The sequence below is a fragment of the Manacus candei genome, unplaced genomic scaffold, assembly GCF_025592945.1.
Source record: "Manacus candei isolate 608988 ecotype Guabito, Panama unplaced genomic scaffold, ASM2559294v1 h1tg000003l, whole genome shotgun sequence".
Classification (NCBI taxonomy): Eukaryota; Metazoa; Chordata; class Aves; order Passeriformes; family Pipridae; genus Manacus; species Manacus candei.
Window position 1 is genome coordinate 2,380,632 of NW_026138051.1, and position 15,716 is coordinate 2,396,347.

General features: G+C 57.5%; 2 protein-coding genes across 2 annotated transcripts; one reads left to right on the top strand and one right to left on the bottom strand.

Annotated features, from left to right (window-relative positions):
- Positions 1–605: 605 nt before the first annotated feature.
- RPL36A (ribosomal protein L36a) lies at positions 606–3,732 on the bottom strand. The gene is made up of 5 exons (XM_051788204.1): positions 3,635–3,732; positions 3,278–3,383; positions 2,531–2,598; positions 760–882; positions 606–674 (listed from the first exon to the last, which is right to left on the bottom strand). The coding sequence occupies exons 1-5, from the start codon at positions 3,707–3,709 to the stop codon at positions 654–656; spliced, it is 393 nt and encodes a 130-aa protein (XP_051644164.1). The 5' UTR covers positions 3,710–3,732; the 3' UTR covers positions 606–653.
- A 1,075-nt stretch (positions 3,733–4,807) lies between these two features.
- On the top strand, positions 4,808–15,656 carry BTK (Bruton tyrosine kinase). Its single transcript, XM_051785195.1, has 19 exons — positions 4,808–4,894; positions 7,072–7,252; positions 7,377–7,475; positions 7,725–7,793; positions 8,339–8,420; positions 9,858–9,986; positions 10,093–10,160; positions 10,634–10,815; positions 11,081–11,143; positions 11,403–11,457; positions 11,785–11,867; positions 11,977–12,104; positions 12,255–12,329; positions 12,674–12,845; positions 13,105–13,321; positions 13,956–14,020; positions 14,505–14,623; positions 14,753–14,910; positions 15,034–15,656. Exons 2-19 carry the CDS (start codon positions 7,112–7,114, stop codon positions 15,103–15,105), a joined length of 1,977 nt encoding a protein of 658 aa, XP_051641155.1. The 5' UTR covers positions 4,808–4,894; positions 7,072–7,111; the 3' UTR covers positions 15,106–15,656.
- Positions 15,657–15,716: the final 60 nt, after the last annotated feature.

Genomic DNA, 15,716 nt, shown 5'->3' on the forward strand with positions numbered 1-15,716 from the left:
GTCACTGCGAAGGTCTGAAGAGGCATTTCTCCATCCTCCAGCTGCATTTTCACTAAAAGAAAGTTGCTCTCAGAAGAGAGAGCTCAGCCTGGCGTTCCCAGCACCTGCTGACAGCGGATTCCCTACTTACAGGGAGCTGCTGCTTCACAGGGATTATCCTGTACAAGGGAAGGCTGTCCTGCAACCTACCACACTCCTGAGGTTGATGCCTATTTGAAACTTCAAATCTCTAAGCCACCACAGCACCTCATTAGGCACCTGCCTAATGGTGCACTGGCTGCTCCAAAGCCTTTGCTCCTTAGGGCAGTACAGCTGTTCCCTGTTTGCATAAAGGGGCCTCCAGCCAAGTGCAGGGGCTGTTCAGGTTACTTTGGTCCCCACTGTGGTGGAAACATTGCTGGCTGCAGCAAATCTCACCTGCCTCTTACAAGGTAACACAGCAGTAAGGAGATCCCAGCTACTGTGAGGGATTTTTCAAAAGCCTTCAGGTTTCAAACTGTTCTCTTAGTAAGCAGTCCTGCAAGCCAACACCTTCCCTGCCAGGCTGATGTACTCACAATTCCCACCCCATCAACATGAGGAAACACATAAAAACAAGCAATGGCTCACTCTAAATACTTTAATATGGTCCATGGTGCTGAGTAGGATGATGCTCAGAACTGGATCACCTGGCCCTGTAAGAAGCAAGAGACACAGTCAGTTTACTCACCACTGAGTACTGCCCCCCCTTTCTCAGCCACTCAGAGCACACAAACCCACCTTTCTCTTCTTGTCTCCTCCCAGTTCAAAGTGCTTGCACCTCTTAATTGCCAGCATCCTCTTGGACCTGCAGTTGGGCTCCACACACTCCAGCCTCAGCACAATCTTCTTGGTGGTCTTGGCCTGGGAGGAGGAGCAGAGTGTTGTAATGAACCAAACATCCCCAAGCAGACAAACTGCTGCTCTCACAAAACCTTGTTACCTGCACTCCTGAAGGCTCAGCAGTTTGTTCTCCTAAAGTGTAAAGAGAAACTGCCAACAGATGCTCCCTCCATTGAAAACAAGAAGGCACTTAAGGATCAGCAAGGGAATACAGTGGATCTGTATCTTTACAATAAAGGACAGTGGCAAAAGCATTCAGTGGGCAGGGCTGGTCTCTGCAGGGATCAGCCCTGCTGGAAAAAGTTTGTGCCAGGGAACACAGGAACAGGCACTTGTACACTGTGGGAGAACAGACTGGCAGTGCTCAGGAGAAGCCCAGCAGAGGACTGGACAAAAGGAACACCTGGAAGCAAAATGACTGACAAACTTTCTCTGGAAGGAGCAGTGACACAATGGGCTCAATGCAGACCCACAGCTCCTGGAAGCAAGATGAAACCCAAAAAAGACTGCAGTGGGAAGAATTCAAAGCTATGAGGGTGCTGTAGCAGCTGGACAGGGCTGCAGCCACCAGCTAAAAACCTCAGCCAATCATCCATACAATGCTGACTGGGAAAAAACAGAAATGGGGATGGCAATGTACTGGTGCAGAGTGCCAAGAGTGCAGCTGCTTGGTGCACCCTGCTTGCAGAAGCACTTTCTGAGAGGTCTCCCCACTTCCTGGCACAAATTCAACTTGAAAACCTGCTGCCTCATTTTTTTTCTTCCTGCTGGAAGAGTTCCTGTACATCTCCAGCAGGACACCAGGGCTTTCCAGCACCGAGCTCTAGGAGCACAACTAAACGGTTCACACAAAACAAGTAATTGACCCACTGGGTTTTGCTTCCCTGCTGCAAAACACTACAGTTTTTTTTCTGCTCCAGCTCCCTGGCAGGAACTCACAGATGCACTGAGGGAAAACATGCTGCAAGACTGCAGTGCCAGGTACCCACACTGAAGAGGAAGGGTGACAGCAGCAGGTTTCTGCAGCTCGTGAGTAACAGGATGCACTGCTGCCCTTCCACTGCTGCTCTGGGGCTCTCAGGAAAGGCCCAGCACAGCAGCTCTCATTCCCTGGCTCAGCAGTACAGATTTCCCTGGAGACAGCAGGCTGTGAGAAAATGATGCTGTGTTCTGCAGTACTTCCAGGAGCTGCACACACTTGGCTCCCATCCCCTTGTCAGTGAATGCAGCCTCACAAACCCAGCAAAAAGTTTCAGTGATAAACTACTGGCACTTCCAAGGACATTAGGAAAGCAAGCAGAAGGCTCCTTTCCTTTTGCCATACCCTCCCCTTGGGCAAGCAATGAAGAAAACACTCCTTTCTTTGCAAGTATCCTTCCCAGCAAGACCCCACTCCCCTGCAGAACCTGCTCTGCAAACACCCCTACAAATGAGGGATAGTGGAAGGTGTTCTTGCCCATGACAGGGACACTGGAACAAGGTGATCTTTAAGGTCCCTTCCCACCCAAACCATTCCACGAGTCTGTGCTGTGGAGGGGGAGCTTGCACTGCCAGCATGGAGCTGCCCTAACACAGGGCAGGGCACAAGGCTGAGGAATCCTCCTCCAGCTGGGCACCTGGGCTGCCAGGGAAGTCTCCTGTCCTTGTCCCAGGAGCAGCACTCACTCACCTTTTTACGGAAGATGGGCTTTGTCTGGCCCCCATATCCACTCTGCTTCCGATCGTAGCGCCTCTTCCCTGTGGGAAGAGATGGCCCTGGTCAGGCAACAACTCAGGAGGTGCTTCCTAAATCCCACCAGGTTAGGATCCAGCCTGCCCCTGCACAGCCCACCAGCACCAATGTCCCCTCCTCAGCCCACGGCCCCCACCCTCATGCTGTCCCCAAGAGTGGACCCTTCCCCTCGCTGTGCAAAGCCAACAGACACAGGAGGTCGAGGGACCCGATTTATTCAGAGTTCTGCTGGCTGGTAAATCCTCAAAGCCAACACACGAAGGGCCAAAATCAGGAGCATATTTATACATTTTGTTCAGGTGATACTTGCATCATTAACCCACATCACTTCTGGCTGAGCTGCCACCGGGTTCACTTTCTCTCGCCTCGATCTGAGGGTCCCGCTCCTTTTCAACTCCCAGCCCGTGCTCAGTGGGCAGGGCCCTCCCTCGGGGCGGGCAGCCTGGGCTCCAGAGCTGTGCCTCCACATCAGAATGAGCCAAGTTCACCCAGAGCACACCATCTCTATAAACATTTCTACACCTCGACCGCCCCAAACTGGTTTGGACATGTCATTACTCTTTTTATTCCTTTAGTTCCACATCCTTTGGCTCAATCTGTTCTTTTCCCCCCACAGACACACACCCGCTCCCAACCCACCCCCCTCGCGCAGGGCAGCACCGCCGGGGCCGTGCCCGTCCCTACCCTGGGCGTACAGCGAGTCCTTCCCCTTCTTGTACTGCGTGACCTTGTGCGGCTGGTGCTTCCCGCACTTCTTGCAGTAGGTCCGGCGGGTTTTCGGCACGTTCACCTGGGGCGGAGAAAACTCGGTCAGGGGCGCGGGACACACCACAACCCACACCACACGACCTGACGCATCCCGCTCCAAGGCCCCGCGCCCGCCCTGCCCCACCCCACGCCCTGCGCCGCCATCGCGGGCCTGCGGCGCCCCCGCGCCCGCCTGGACGCCGGCAAAGCAGCCGGCGGGGCGGATGGAGCCTGTCCCGGCCCGTCCCTGGGGCGGATGGCGCTGGATGGAGCCCGGCCCGGCCCCGCACTCACCATCTTGGCGGCGGCGGCAGCCCAAAAAGAAGGCCTGGCCCGGAAGCGGAAGCAGTTGGGAGGGGGGGGAACCATAGAGAGGAGGCGGCAGGGAGGGCACAGGGCGTGAGCGCCCCCTGCCGCTCGGAGGAGAGCAGGGCGGCAGGTTGAGGAGGTCGAGGGATGCGGGGGGTGTTGGGGCTGGGGGGTGACTGGGATTGGGGTCTGTGACCATGCGGGGTGTTGGGGGTGACTGAGGTGTGGGTCCGCAGCTGGGCAGGGTGACTGACAAGGGTCTGTGGCTGTAGGAGATGCTGGAATAAGGGTCCGTGGGATCTGTGGGATGCAGGTGATGTCCAGCTGTTAAAAGATAAATTACGTGTTGGTAGAGTTGCCTTGCTAAGGTTTAGGGCTTGACAGGACTCAGCGATCTCAGACCCAGGGGGAGGTTAACAAAGCTTGGGGAGAAGGGTGTGCGATAGTGGACACAAAGAATGCAGAATTTATGGACCACAAGGACACCTGGCAGAACTCCCAAGATAAGGAAAAAACTAATAAAGCTGACTCAGCAACTGTGCTGGAATAGGTTCTGATGGGGTAACAGGTAATTCTGGCAGGGGGAGATCACAGCCGCCAACTCACAGACCACGAACCCAAAAGAAGGGAAAGACTGAGCATGTGGACTAATTAGCATAAGAAGCGAGTGAATCATTAACCAATAGAAGATAGAATATTAATTAATAAGAGAACGATGTAACTTGTAGCCAATAAAGCTCAATGCCTTCATTTGCTAAAATGTTTATAAACAGTGAAAAGTTTTGCAAGTCACTGTGCCGGCTTTGTGGATTTGCCACCTGGCCCCCCTGTCTGCTCAGAACTGTAAATAAACCACATATCTCAGCTCTGTGTGGGGATCAGCCTTGTGCACAGAGGGTGAAAGAACCCGTCTGGGGACAACATGGGGACAGGCAGCCCAGAGGAGCCTGGCACTGCCCACAGCCCGGGGCAGGCTCTGGCCATGGCTGGTGGCCCAGTACCCCCAGGGTGGTATCCCCATTGCCTGCAGGAGGAAACACAGATGCTGCCTTTGAGTCAGAAACCAGAAAAAGGGGAACTGAAAGGGTGGGGTTGGCCGGCCCCGTCCTTCCTCCCTCCCTGCACGGCAGGCCCGCCATCCCTCCCCGCTCCCGCCGCCACAGCCACCCCAACCCGAACCCGCCGGGGTGGGCGCGGGGCAGCGGCGGCACCGGAGCCCGGCTGGCCAGAGCGGCAGGAGGGCTGGTGAGTGCACCGGGGCATGCCGGGAGCACCAGGGTGACGGTGTCCCGGGAGCCGGCAGGGCCTTGTTGGTGTGGCCGTGGCAGAGCCGTGGCGGCGGGAGGCTCCATGTGCCCATCCCGGCGGCCTCGCACCTCTGTTGGCCTCCTCGCGGTGCTGGGGGTGGGAGAGCCGTGCTGGGCACAGGCCGTGTGGTGCTGAGGTGCGGGCGAGCCGAGCTGGGAAGGCTCGGCCTTGTCCCCACGGCCCGAGTGGTTCCGAGCAGGCGGCATCTGACCCCGGGCACGGGCCGGGGGGCTGGAGGGTGCCGCAGGGCAGGGGGTGCAGTGCTGTGGGGGTGCCGGGGGCTGCAGGGCGCACCGGAGCAGGGGGGCACGGCAGTACATGGGTGTCAGGGGCCCCAGGAGTGCTCCAGAGCAGCGGGTTGGGGTGCTGACAGTGCCTGTGGCCATTCCTTGCTTGTGCTTTTGGCAGCGGGCACTGCTGGGGTGCAGCTCTGTGTTTGTTCACCCATCTCTCTTGCGCGGGAGGTTTCCTCCTCTGTCCCTCCCACCCGCCGATTTTGACACCCTCCAGGCTCAGCCTGAAACATGGGGGCTGTGAAGTGTGTCATTCCCAGACACCCTGTCACCCTTCTCTCTTGTCCCGAGCGTGCCAGCCGCCCTCCAGCCCCCCATCCACCAGTGGCTCAGCTCCTTGGCAGGAATCGGGCAGGGGGCAGGGTTTGCCTGTGCAGGGGTGGCCCCGGGACCGTGGTGGAGGGGCCAGCAGTGAGTGCCAGGCTGGGGGTGGTCTCAGAGCACGCTTGGCTGAGGTGTGAGCGTGGCAGGAAGTCCCATTAGCTGGGGGGGCACAGGACATGTTTCCACCCACCCACTCACCACCTCAGCTGTCTGAGAACACAGTGATGGCTGAGGGGGTGAGTCCCATGGGGCACCCACCACCCCAAAGGACAGGCAGGGACAGAGCAGGTCTGGCCCACCTCTGAGCCTCCCACAGAGGAGACGAGCTGTGGGGAGCAGGGGAGAAAAACAGCTTCTCCCAGTTTGACCTCCAAAGCAGGAGAAAAAAGGGAACAAGGTGTAGGTGAAGGGGAAGCAGGGAGTGTAGGTGGTCAGGGCAGGAGACATGGAGCAGGGCTCCAGGGGATCACAGTTCAGCAGTGGCTCCACAGAGTTCACTCAACAGCTCCCCATTAGGTCCAGACTGGAGTCAGGTGTTGGTCACAGCCCACAGCTCCAGCCACAGGGCTCTGGGGGCTGCTGGAACCGTCTGGATGTCACAGGTCCTGGGAACAGCATGGAGGGACAGAGTGAGATGGGGGCTTCTTCAAGAGGTGGGCTGGGATGATTTACAACCTCTGAAGGCAGAGCAGCAGTGGGATGCAGGGCTCTCATCTGAGCCGTTTCCTGCCCCAGCCTGCCCTGGAGAGGCTCAGGACAGCTTTGCTGAGGAGGGTTTGGGGAGGATTTAACCCCTCTGGCTGCTAGCCAAAGGCAGCTCTTGAAGTCTGGCCTCCAACAAGTGCTGCTCACAGGGGAGGAAAGGGGATTGAGCATTGTTCTTGCACTCCTGCAGGGTCCATGGACACAGAGGTGAAGGATGACTTTAGGGCTACTCCGTGCTCTTGACAGCCCAGCACGTGACTATTGAGGGCCAGGACCTACCCAGCACATTTTAGGGATTGGCCTCCCGTGACCACCCCTTGTGTGCTGCCAAGTCAGCACGTCCCCAGCACAGAGTGCCTGCGGTGGGGCAGGAGGAAACGGCCCACGCAAGTGCACATGCACAGTGCTGGAGGGGAGGAGGCGCCTGCGGGGTGTCACTGCTCAGGCTCCACGCTCCTCCCCGGGGATATGCTGCTCACAGCTTCCCAGTCTCCCTCCCTCTCCAGTTGTCCATCCCTCTGCACACCCTTCGAGCCTCTCCAGCGTCCAGCAGGAGCAGAAGCCATTCGGGTGGTGGCTTGGTCTGCAGCCTACTGTGGGACAGGGGCCAGGAGAGGTCACACCGCAAATAACCCACACTGACCTGCCCACACCCCTCTGCAGCCGGTTCTCCCCGCCACGGGGGTCCCAGCGACCCTGCCTGCCCTTTGGGCAGGGAGAAGAGAGCACCTGAGGGAGGTCCAGCAGTTTTTGGGCTGAGCAAGTGCCCTGTCAGTGTTGTCTTGCCCACAGCAACCCCACGAGCACAGTGCGGAGGAGGCCGGGGGGTGACATGGCCAGTGTCCTCCTGGAGAGCATCTTCCTGAAGCGCTCGCAGCAGAAAAAGAAAACTTCTCCCCTCAACTTCAAGAAGCGCCTGTTCCTGCTGACAGAGAGCAAGCTGTCCTACTACGAGTATGACTTTGAGCGAGGGGTGAGTCTGCAGCCACAGGGACTGTGCCTTGGCAGTGCCCAGGGGTCTCCAGCACCCAGCCCAAGGGGTAGTTGGATGGGGACATGGGTTTGGTGACCGTTTGAGCCAAGCCTGTCTCTTGCAGCGCCGGGGCAGTAAGAAGGGCTCTGTGGACATTGAGAAGATCACCTGTGTGGAGATGGTGGCACCTGAGAACAACCCTCCCCCCGAGCGGCAGGTCCCGGTGAGGAGGGTCCCGGCGTTCCCGGCATCTGTCCCCCTGTCCCCTTGCTGGGAGAATAGGGAGAGTTACCCTTCCCTGGGGTGGTGGCAGTGGGGAACAGCCCTGCTTTGCATGGGGCGCTCTGCCCATACCATTCCAGGGGGTCCAGCTTGATGCAGAGCAGGGGGATGCCAAAGGCTGTGGGTCGCAGGGGAGGTGCCAGCAGCCAAGCACGGGATGCCAATGTCCACCTCTGCCTCTCTCTTCCAGAGAAAAGGAGAGGATTACAACAACATGGAGCAGATCTCAATCATCGAACGGTTCCCCTACCCCTTCCAGGTGAGTCCTCACTGCACCCCCTTTGCTGGGCCGTGCAGGGTGCTGGGGGGAGGACCCCAGAGGGACCTGGGGTCAAACATGGCATCACTGCCCCAGTGCCAACTGTCACTCAGCTGTTTGGGGACACCCTGCTGCTGCCCTTACTGCACAGGGCAGCCAGGTGAGCTGCTTTGAGCCGAGGCAGATCTATTTAAGGAGACTGCTTAGATGGAAACCTGCTTCTGAGCTCTGTCCTGCTCCTCTCGGTCCCCTGGCTGATGCTGGAGGGATGCTATCTGCCGGCTGCTTGCTCAGCCCCAGCCCAGCTGCCTGCCCTGCTGGCACCCAGTGCGGCCCCCAGCACACCGAAAGTCAGAGAAGGAAGTGGAAAAATCTCAGGGGAGGGGGCTTATTTATAACCTCTTTGTCACGGTCCCAAGAGCAGCATGCAGGGCCAGCAGGCACCAGCACGGGCTTGCCCTGCACCAGCTGCTCGGGGTGGCCACGAGCCCTGGCTCCCCCCGTGAGCCCCGTGGCCCGGGGTGCTGAGGTGTGGGGTCCTGCAGGTGGTCTATGACGAAGGGCCCCTCTACATCTTCTCCCCAACTGAGGAGCTGCGCAAACGCTGGATCCATCAGCTGAAGAGCGGTGAGTCTGGGGGCTCTGCAGCTCCCTTGGAAAGCAAACACAGGCACTCAGCTGTGCCTGGGCCTGACCCAGAGCATCAGGCTTCCAGGGGCTTGCTGGCTCATGGTTATGTATTCCCATGCCCGTGGAGGAGGGAGCTGCTCCTGCCCCGACGGGGTGGACACTCACCTCTGTCACCCTCTAACTTCTGCAGCACCTCACCTAGCTCGGCTGAGGCTTCTTGTCCTCTCACAAACCTGCTCCAAAGTAGCTCAGGCAGGCTCAGAAATGATTGGGGGCAAGAGGAAACAGCAGATGTGGCCACAAAGCTGTACTGCCTTGCAAGGGGAGGGTTGGGTGCTTTAGGAAACAGGGACAACAAGCCTGCTGGGAACCAGGGAATGTCTTTCCCAACCCATCCAGAGCCTTGCTCAGAGCTAATGCTCAGCTGTGTTGGTGCTGCCTTGCCAAGCTGAGAGTGTTGAAGCAGCATTGCCAAGGGGCTTGGATCAGCCCAAATCTGCTGGAGCTGCCTGTATGTGTGTCTTGCGGGCGTGCGTGTGTATCTTTCTGTGGCTTTGTGCTGGTGGGGTGAGATTAGCTGCCTGAATTGACACAGGGAAGTTGGCTCCAGCGAGGCGGAAGAGCAGGCTGATAACAGGGAAGTCAGTTATCTCACAAGAGCCCTGACAGGCAGCCAGCCCTCTCCCCACTTCCCTGCTCTGGGAGGAGGATTGAAGCCAGTGTAAAATCCACTGGCAGCTGAAGTCAGTGTAAAATCCACAGGGAAAAGGGGAGAGAAAATGCTGGCCTTTTGCTGCTGGGATGTCCTCATCCAGAAAAGGGGCTCTCTCTACCCCGTGGAGCTGCTGTGGGCCAGCCCTGTGCTGCCTTGGTGTTTAGGCACATCCAGTCGTCCCTCTAGACTGGGGAGAAGTATGAAGAAGCTGTTTGGTGCCTGCCTGGCAAGGGAGTGGTGTCCTAGCAAGGGAAGTCTCCAAGCAGGCAGGATATGGTAGCAGTGCCCTCCTCTCCCCATGACAATCCAGGCACAGCACTGGCCTTCCTCTCCACTTCTCAAAAATAGGGCTCAAAAGAGCTGTGAACCATAGGCCTGGGGGGTTGCTGGATATTTCAGCTGGCAGGAGGGCCAGTCCCAGCAGGACTCCCTTTGCAGAGCTGCTCAAGAGCTTTGATCAAATCTGAGAGGCAAGCCTGGCCCTTCCTGCACTGGGGGCTTTGTGGCACAGGGATCGACTCACAGCCACAGCTCTGGAACGAGGGACACGAGCTGAGGGAAACCTGGGCAGCAGGGCCACAGGGGACTGTGTCAGTAACACAGCTAAGGGTGGAATGATTTAATAGGGCTGCCTGTCTGCATTCAGGGAGGAGAGAGGTCTCCACAGGAGGCTGGGGACACAGCCTTGGGTCACACGCATCTCCCCTCCTCTGCCACAGTGATTCGGTACAACAGCGACCTGGTTCAGAAGTATCACCCCTGCTTCTGGATCGATGGCCAGTACCTGTGCTGCTCCCAGACTGCCAAGAATGCCATGGGCTGCCAAATTCTGGAGAGCAGGAATGGCAGTAAGACACTGGGCACCCTCCCATTGCCTCATTCCCCCCCCTCGGGGACCACCACAGCACAGTCCTGGGGATCTCTTCTCACCTTAGTCCCTCCTCTGTTCCGAAGGTTTGAAAACTGGGCGGTCGCATCGCAAGACAAAGAAGCCTCTTCCCCCAACTCCTGAGGAGGACCAGGTAAGGGCCAGCCTCAGCATGTGGGTTGGCTCCAAGGTGTTTGAGAAAAGGTCTGCCTGGTAAAAGCCAACATGTCCAATGACTGCTTAGAGATGTACAGGACTCAGCTCTGGGGACCGATGGCAAGGTGGTGTCCTAAGGAGAAGGAGCTCGAAGCAGGGGGTGGAACTCAAAGGCCTGTAGGAAAGTCAAATGATCTCAACTCTGAGGTTCCCTGGGGCAGCTGGGAGGATAAAGCCCTCATGTAGGCTGGAGGAGTCATGGGTTAAGCCAAAACGTAGGGAGAAAACACTTACCTTTTGTGAAGGCATGAAGAAATATTGTGATAAAAAGTGATGAAGGAGACATGTGGGAGCTGAGACAAATGCTGCACTGAGCTGGCCTGAGCCCAGTGCCCTGCCAGGGCTGGGGAGGGTCTCTCCCGGTGCCCTGCCAGCCTCACCACGTCCCACACTCCCCCTCTCTGTGGGAAGATGGTGATGAAGCCTCTGCCTCGTGAGCCGGCCCCCAGCACAGCGGGCGAGATGAAGAAGGTGGTGGCCCTCTACAACTACCAGCCGATGAACGCGCAGGACCTGCAGCTGCAGAAGGGAGAGGAGTACTTCATCCTGGAGGAGAGCCACCTGCCCTGGTGGAAAGCTCTAGACAAGAACGGGTAAGAGCTCCCACTGCCCTGGCACTCGGCCTGGTGCCCAGGCACTGGTGGGCAAACACATCCCTGCCTGCCCACCTGTGGCCTCCCCAGGGAGGAGGGTGAGGGAGGCTGAAGCAGGCTGGGCTATCAGCCCTGCCCAGACATGAACAAAGATGGGGTTGCATCAAGGTTTTTAAGCCCATTTCTACTCAGCCTCCCTGGACAGGAACACCCCATCCCCTTGGCCTCCTCCATCAGTGTGTAACCAGCCCCTTTTCTCCTACAGGAGGGAAGGATACATCCCCAGCAACTACGTCACTGAAACCAGCAATTCCCTGGAGATCTTTGAGTAAGAGAAGGCACAGGGGCCTGGCAAGTTGCACTTGGTTGGAGACTTTTCCATTCAGTTTTTCCATTCAGCTTTCCATTCAGTTCTGCTAACCCAGCCTGGCTGGGTCGCTCTCCCTCTCGCACACCCTTTGGAAGCCTCCAGCCCCGTGGCAGCCCCATGGTGCTCTCTGCACCACCTCTCCTGGCTGGGCCAGGGTCAGACTGGGCTGGGGACAATGGTGGCTGGGATTTCCCTGATGGCTGTGTCCCTGTTTCAGGTGGTACTCAAAGAATATCACTCGGAGCCAAGCAGAGCAACTGCTGAAACAGGAGGTAAGTGTTGCCTCCTGAGCCTGGGTCTGTTCTACACACCAGCCCTCCATGGGCTGTTCTCACATTGTGCCCAGCATGGGACCAAGCCTGGCTTGTGCTGGGAGGGAGTATTGCCCCAACAGCCCCACGAACCATCTCTATCCTAACATGACCTCCTCTGAGCAGTCACTTCAGGAGGTGGCCCCACAGGCAGAGACTGGATTTAGGAATCCTCTGACTCACTGCACCTTCTCCAGCCATGCTGTGATCTTCACTCACTTCAAGTCTTGCCTGTTACAGTCACACCTCCCAACAACCACCCAGTGGCCTTTCCCCCTTCTGTTTTAGGGTAAGGAAGGGGGCTTCATCGTCCGAGACTCCACCAGCAAGACAGGGAAATACACTGTCTCTGTCTATGCCAAGTCCTCTGTGTAAGTGGATCTCACAACAGCTTGCTCCTCCCTCAGAGGGCTCCCCCAGGCAACCCTCACCCTCTGCCTGTCCTCCCCATGCCACTGACCCTACATACTCTCTCTCCAGAGACCCCCAGGGTACGATCCGCCACTACGTGGTGTGCTGCACCCCCCAGAACCAGTATTACCTGGCAGAAAAGCACCTGTTCAACAGCATCCCAGAGCTCATCACGTACCACCAGCACAATTCTGCAGGTCAGTGTTAGGGAGACACAGTGAAGCCAGCAGTGCTTTTACTGACACCACGGTACCCTCACCTTCCTGTGCTGAAGGCAGGAGGCTCGTGTTCCCTGTTGGAATGTGGCAGGTAAACCTAGTGTGGCAATCCACATTTTTGTTTTTCAGGGCTCATATCCAGACTGAAGTACCCCGTGTCCCAGCACCAGAAAAGTGCTCCTTCCACAGCTGGCCTTGGCTATGGTAAGCCAGCCTGGGCTGGCTGCAGGGTCTGTCCCTACTGGCAGCAATTTTCCAGGGCTGGGATCCTGGCTGTTCCATGGCAGCAGGGCTCATAGCATTCCCAGGAATCACTTCTCTACACTCCCTTGCCCTCTGGTGACAGTACTGACCAAGAGACCCCACAATCTACCTTGCTCCCCATCCCATGGAGGAACAGGTCTCAGATTCTTCTGTGGATGTTTTTGTGGATGGTTTTTCAGGGAGCAAAAGCTCGTGAGCTTTTCTTGGCCATGCTAGACCAGATGACTGGGAGCACCCTGTGGAGAGGTCACCTGCAGCCACATTATGCTCACACTCTGTCCTAGGGTCATGGGAGATCGACCCCAAGGATCTGACCTTCCTGAAGGAACTCGGCACGGGGCAGTTTGGAGTGGTGAAGTACGGGAAGTGGAGGGGCCAGTACGACGTCGCCATCAAGATGATCAGGGAGGGCTCCATGTCAGAGGATGAGTTTATAGACGAAGCCAAAGTCATGATGTAAGTGGTGAGCACAGTGCAGGTCAGTGCTGGGCACACCTTGGCAGAGTGGCTGCACTCCTGGGTGGTGTCAGGGACAGTCCTGGGCAGTGCCACACTCTGCAAAATGCATCTGAGACTTTGTGCTGATTCCTTAGTGAGTTTTTCCACTGTCAGCTGGATCTGGAGCACCTTCCCTTCCCAAACTCTCTTTATTCACAGGTGCTTCCTTTGCTGCTTGGCCTTCTAGATGCTCAGAATTGCCTTGTCCCCAACACAGGAACCTGTCTCATGAGAAGCTGGTGCAGCTCTACGGGGTCTGCACTAAGCAGCGTCCCATCTTCATCATCACGGAGTACATGGCCAACGGCTGCCTCCTGAACTTCCTGAGGGAAACTCGGCAGCGGTTCCAGCCTGCCGAGCTGCTGGAGATGTGCAAGGATGTCTGTGAAGCTATGGAGTACCTGGAATCCAAGCAGTTCCTGCACCGAGACCTGGTAGGGCTGTGGCTGAAGGGCACACGTCCAGCTCAGCAACAGCCACAGCGTGTCCTGGACAGGGTCCAGATAGTTCATCAATACGAGGAGAGGCAGCTCTGCAGCCTCCTCTGCAGAACACCTCTCTAAGCTTCCCTGCCCACCCATGGGTGGGATGCTCTGCAGTCCCTTCCCTGCAGGCAGGAAGAGATTGCAGAAAGGGCAGGACTAGATAGTTTTCCAGATGTGAAATGCATCTGTGGCTGGGGCAGGGTTTGTGTTCGGTAGCACAGGCATCACTGGCTCAGACATGAAAAGAGACCTCCTCTCGACCCCCATGAAAAGCTGGGCCTGCAGTTTGTCAGGCTTTGGGCTAGCATTGCCAACTGGCCATCCTGCCATACCTGATCTCCTGGTGCTGCTTTGTTCAGGGAAAATCCCACGAGGGAAGTCACTCCTCCACAGATAAACAGGATGCTTGGAGGCCTCTTTTGCTCTCTTGGCTGATGACTTTGTAGCTTGCCCCCACCCAGGTGAACTTAAAGGACAAAGTGAAGTGTTAAGTGGGTGGGCATGAGACGAAGTTCAGCTGGTACAGGGGGATGGGAGAGGCAATATCAGGTAGGAGTAATTGCCTCTATCTCTCTGTCCACAGGCTGCTCGAAACTGTTTGGTGAATGACCAAGGAATTGTGAAAGTATCAGATTTTGGTCTTTCCAGGTCTGGTAGACATGTCTGTGTCACTTTTTTGTCTCAATCCCCCATCTCCTCCTTCAGTCTAGTCTTCACTTTAGTCTTTGCTCCCAACATCCTCCAGCTCTGCTTTCCCATTGTCTTCTCCTGTCTTTCTGTTTCATCTGCCCGGCTCAAGCTTCTGCCTCTTCACTTTCCACTGTCCCTTTCTTACTCACCCCAGCCCTTTCCCCCTCCTCTTTGCATCCTCTTTCCCCCACCTCTAGTCTCCTGGCTGCAGCTTTCTCCCCACATCCCCTTTTTGCTGTGCCTCTGTGCCACCCTATCCCTTCCCCAATCTTCACTAGCACACACTTGTTTGCAAAGGGAGATTTTTGCCTGCTGAAACCCGTGCTGACTGAAACCCCTGGTCACTCTGAGAGCTGCCCATTCCTTTCGGGCTTGGTGGGTTGCATGGAGGAGTGAAATGGGAAAACCAAGGCAGGCACCCTGATCCATTTATCTGCTGCAGGTACGTTCTAGATGACGAGTATACAAGCTCCATGGGGTCCAAGTTTCCAGTGCGGTGGTCTCCTCCTGAGGTGCTTCTGTACAGCAAGTTCAGCAGCAAGTCTGACGTCTGGTCCTTTGGTAAGAGCATGGAATTAATGACTTGGAGGTTGGGAAGAGCACCCCAACAGCAGCGAACCCCCCCTGCAAACCAGGGTCAGGCACAGGCGCTCCCACACCACAAGCTCTCCCTGCCATTCCCTCCAACAGGCGTTCTGATGTGGGAAGTTTACTCCCTGGGGAAGATGCCTTACGAGAGGTTTAACAACAGCGAGACAACGGAGCACGTCATCCAAGGCCTGCGCCTGTACCGGCCACAGGCGGCCTCGGAGCGGGTCTACGCCATCATGTACAGCTGCTGGCACGAGGTGAGTGGATCCCACCCCCAGAGACCCCCTCCAGCCGCCCCAGTGGGTGACGGGGCTCCCCGGGGGCTCCCCAGGGTGCAGGGGCAGACCCAGTTCCATCACTGCTCCCCTCTCGCCCGGCAGAAGGCTGAGGAGCGCCCCACCTTCACCGCGCTGCTGGGCAGCATCCTGGACATCGCCGACGAGGAGTGCTGACCGCGGGCACCGCCCGCAAAGCCCTGCCCAGCGCTGGCACTGCCCGCCCGGACAGACCCGTGTGCCAGGCAGCACCGCGGCACTGCTGTCACGGACACGGCATGGGGGGACCTGGGGCCCAGGGGAGTCCAGGGATACCCATGGAACTCTATCACTGCCCCAGAGCTCCATCACCGCCTTGGAGCTCCATAACATGCCCAGAACTCAATCGCCACCCTGGAACTCCATCACCGCCTTGGAACTCTATCACATCCCCAGAACTCCATCACCACTCTGGAACTCCATCACCGCCTTGGAACTCCCATCACCACCCTGGAGCTCCATCACTGCCCCAGAGCTCCATCACATCCCTGGAGCTCCACTACATCCCCAGAGCTCCATCACACCCCCAGACCTCTGTCACATCCCTGGAGCTCCATCACATCTCCAGAACTCTGGCACCGCCCTGGAGCTCAATCACATCCCCAGAGCTCCATCGCACCCCCGGAGCTCCATCACCCCTGGAGCCCCATGCCGTCCCCGGAGCCCCATCCCACTCTCCCCCCGCTCATGGACAATAAACTCCCCCATCCCGTCGGGGCTGCGCGGGTCCTCCCGGCCGGCAGGGGGCG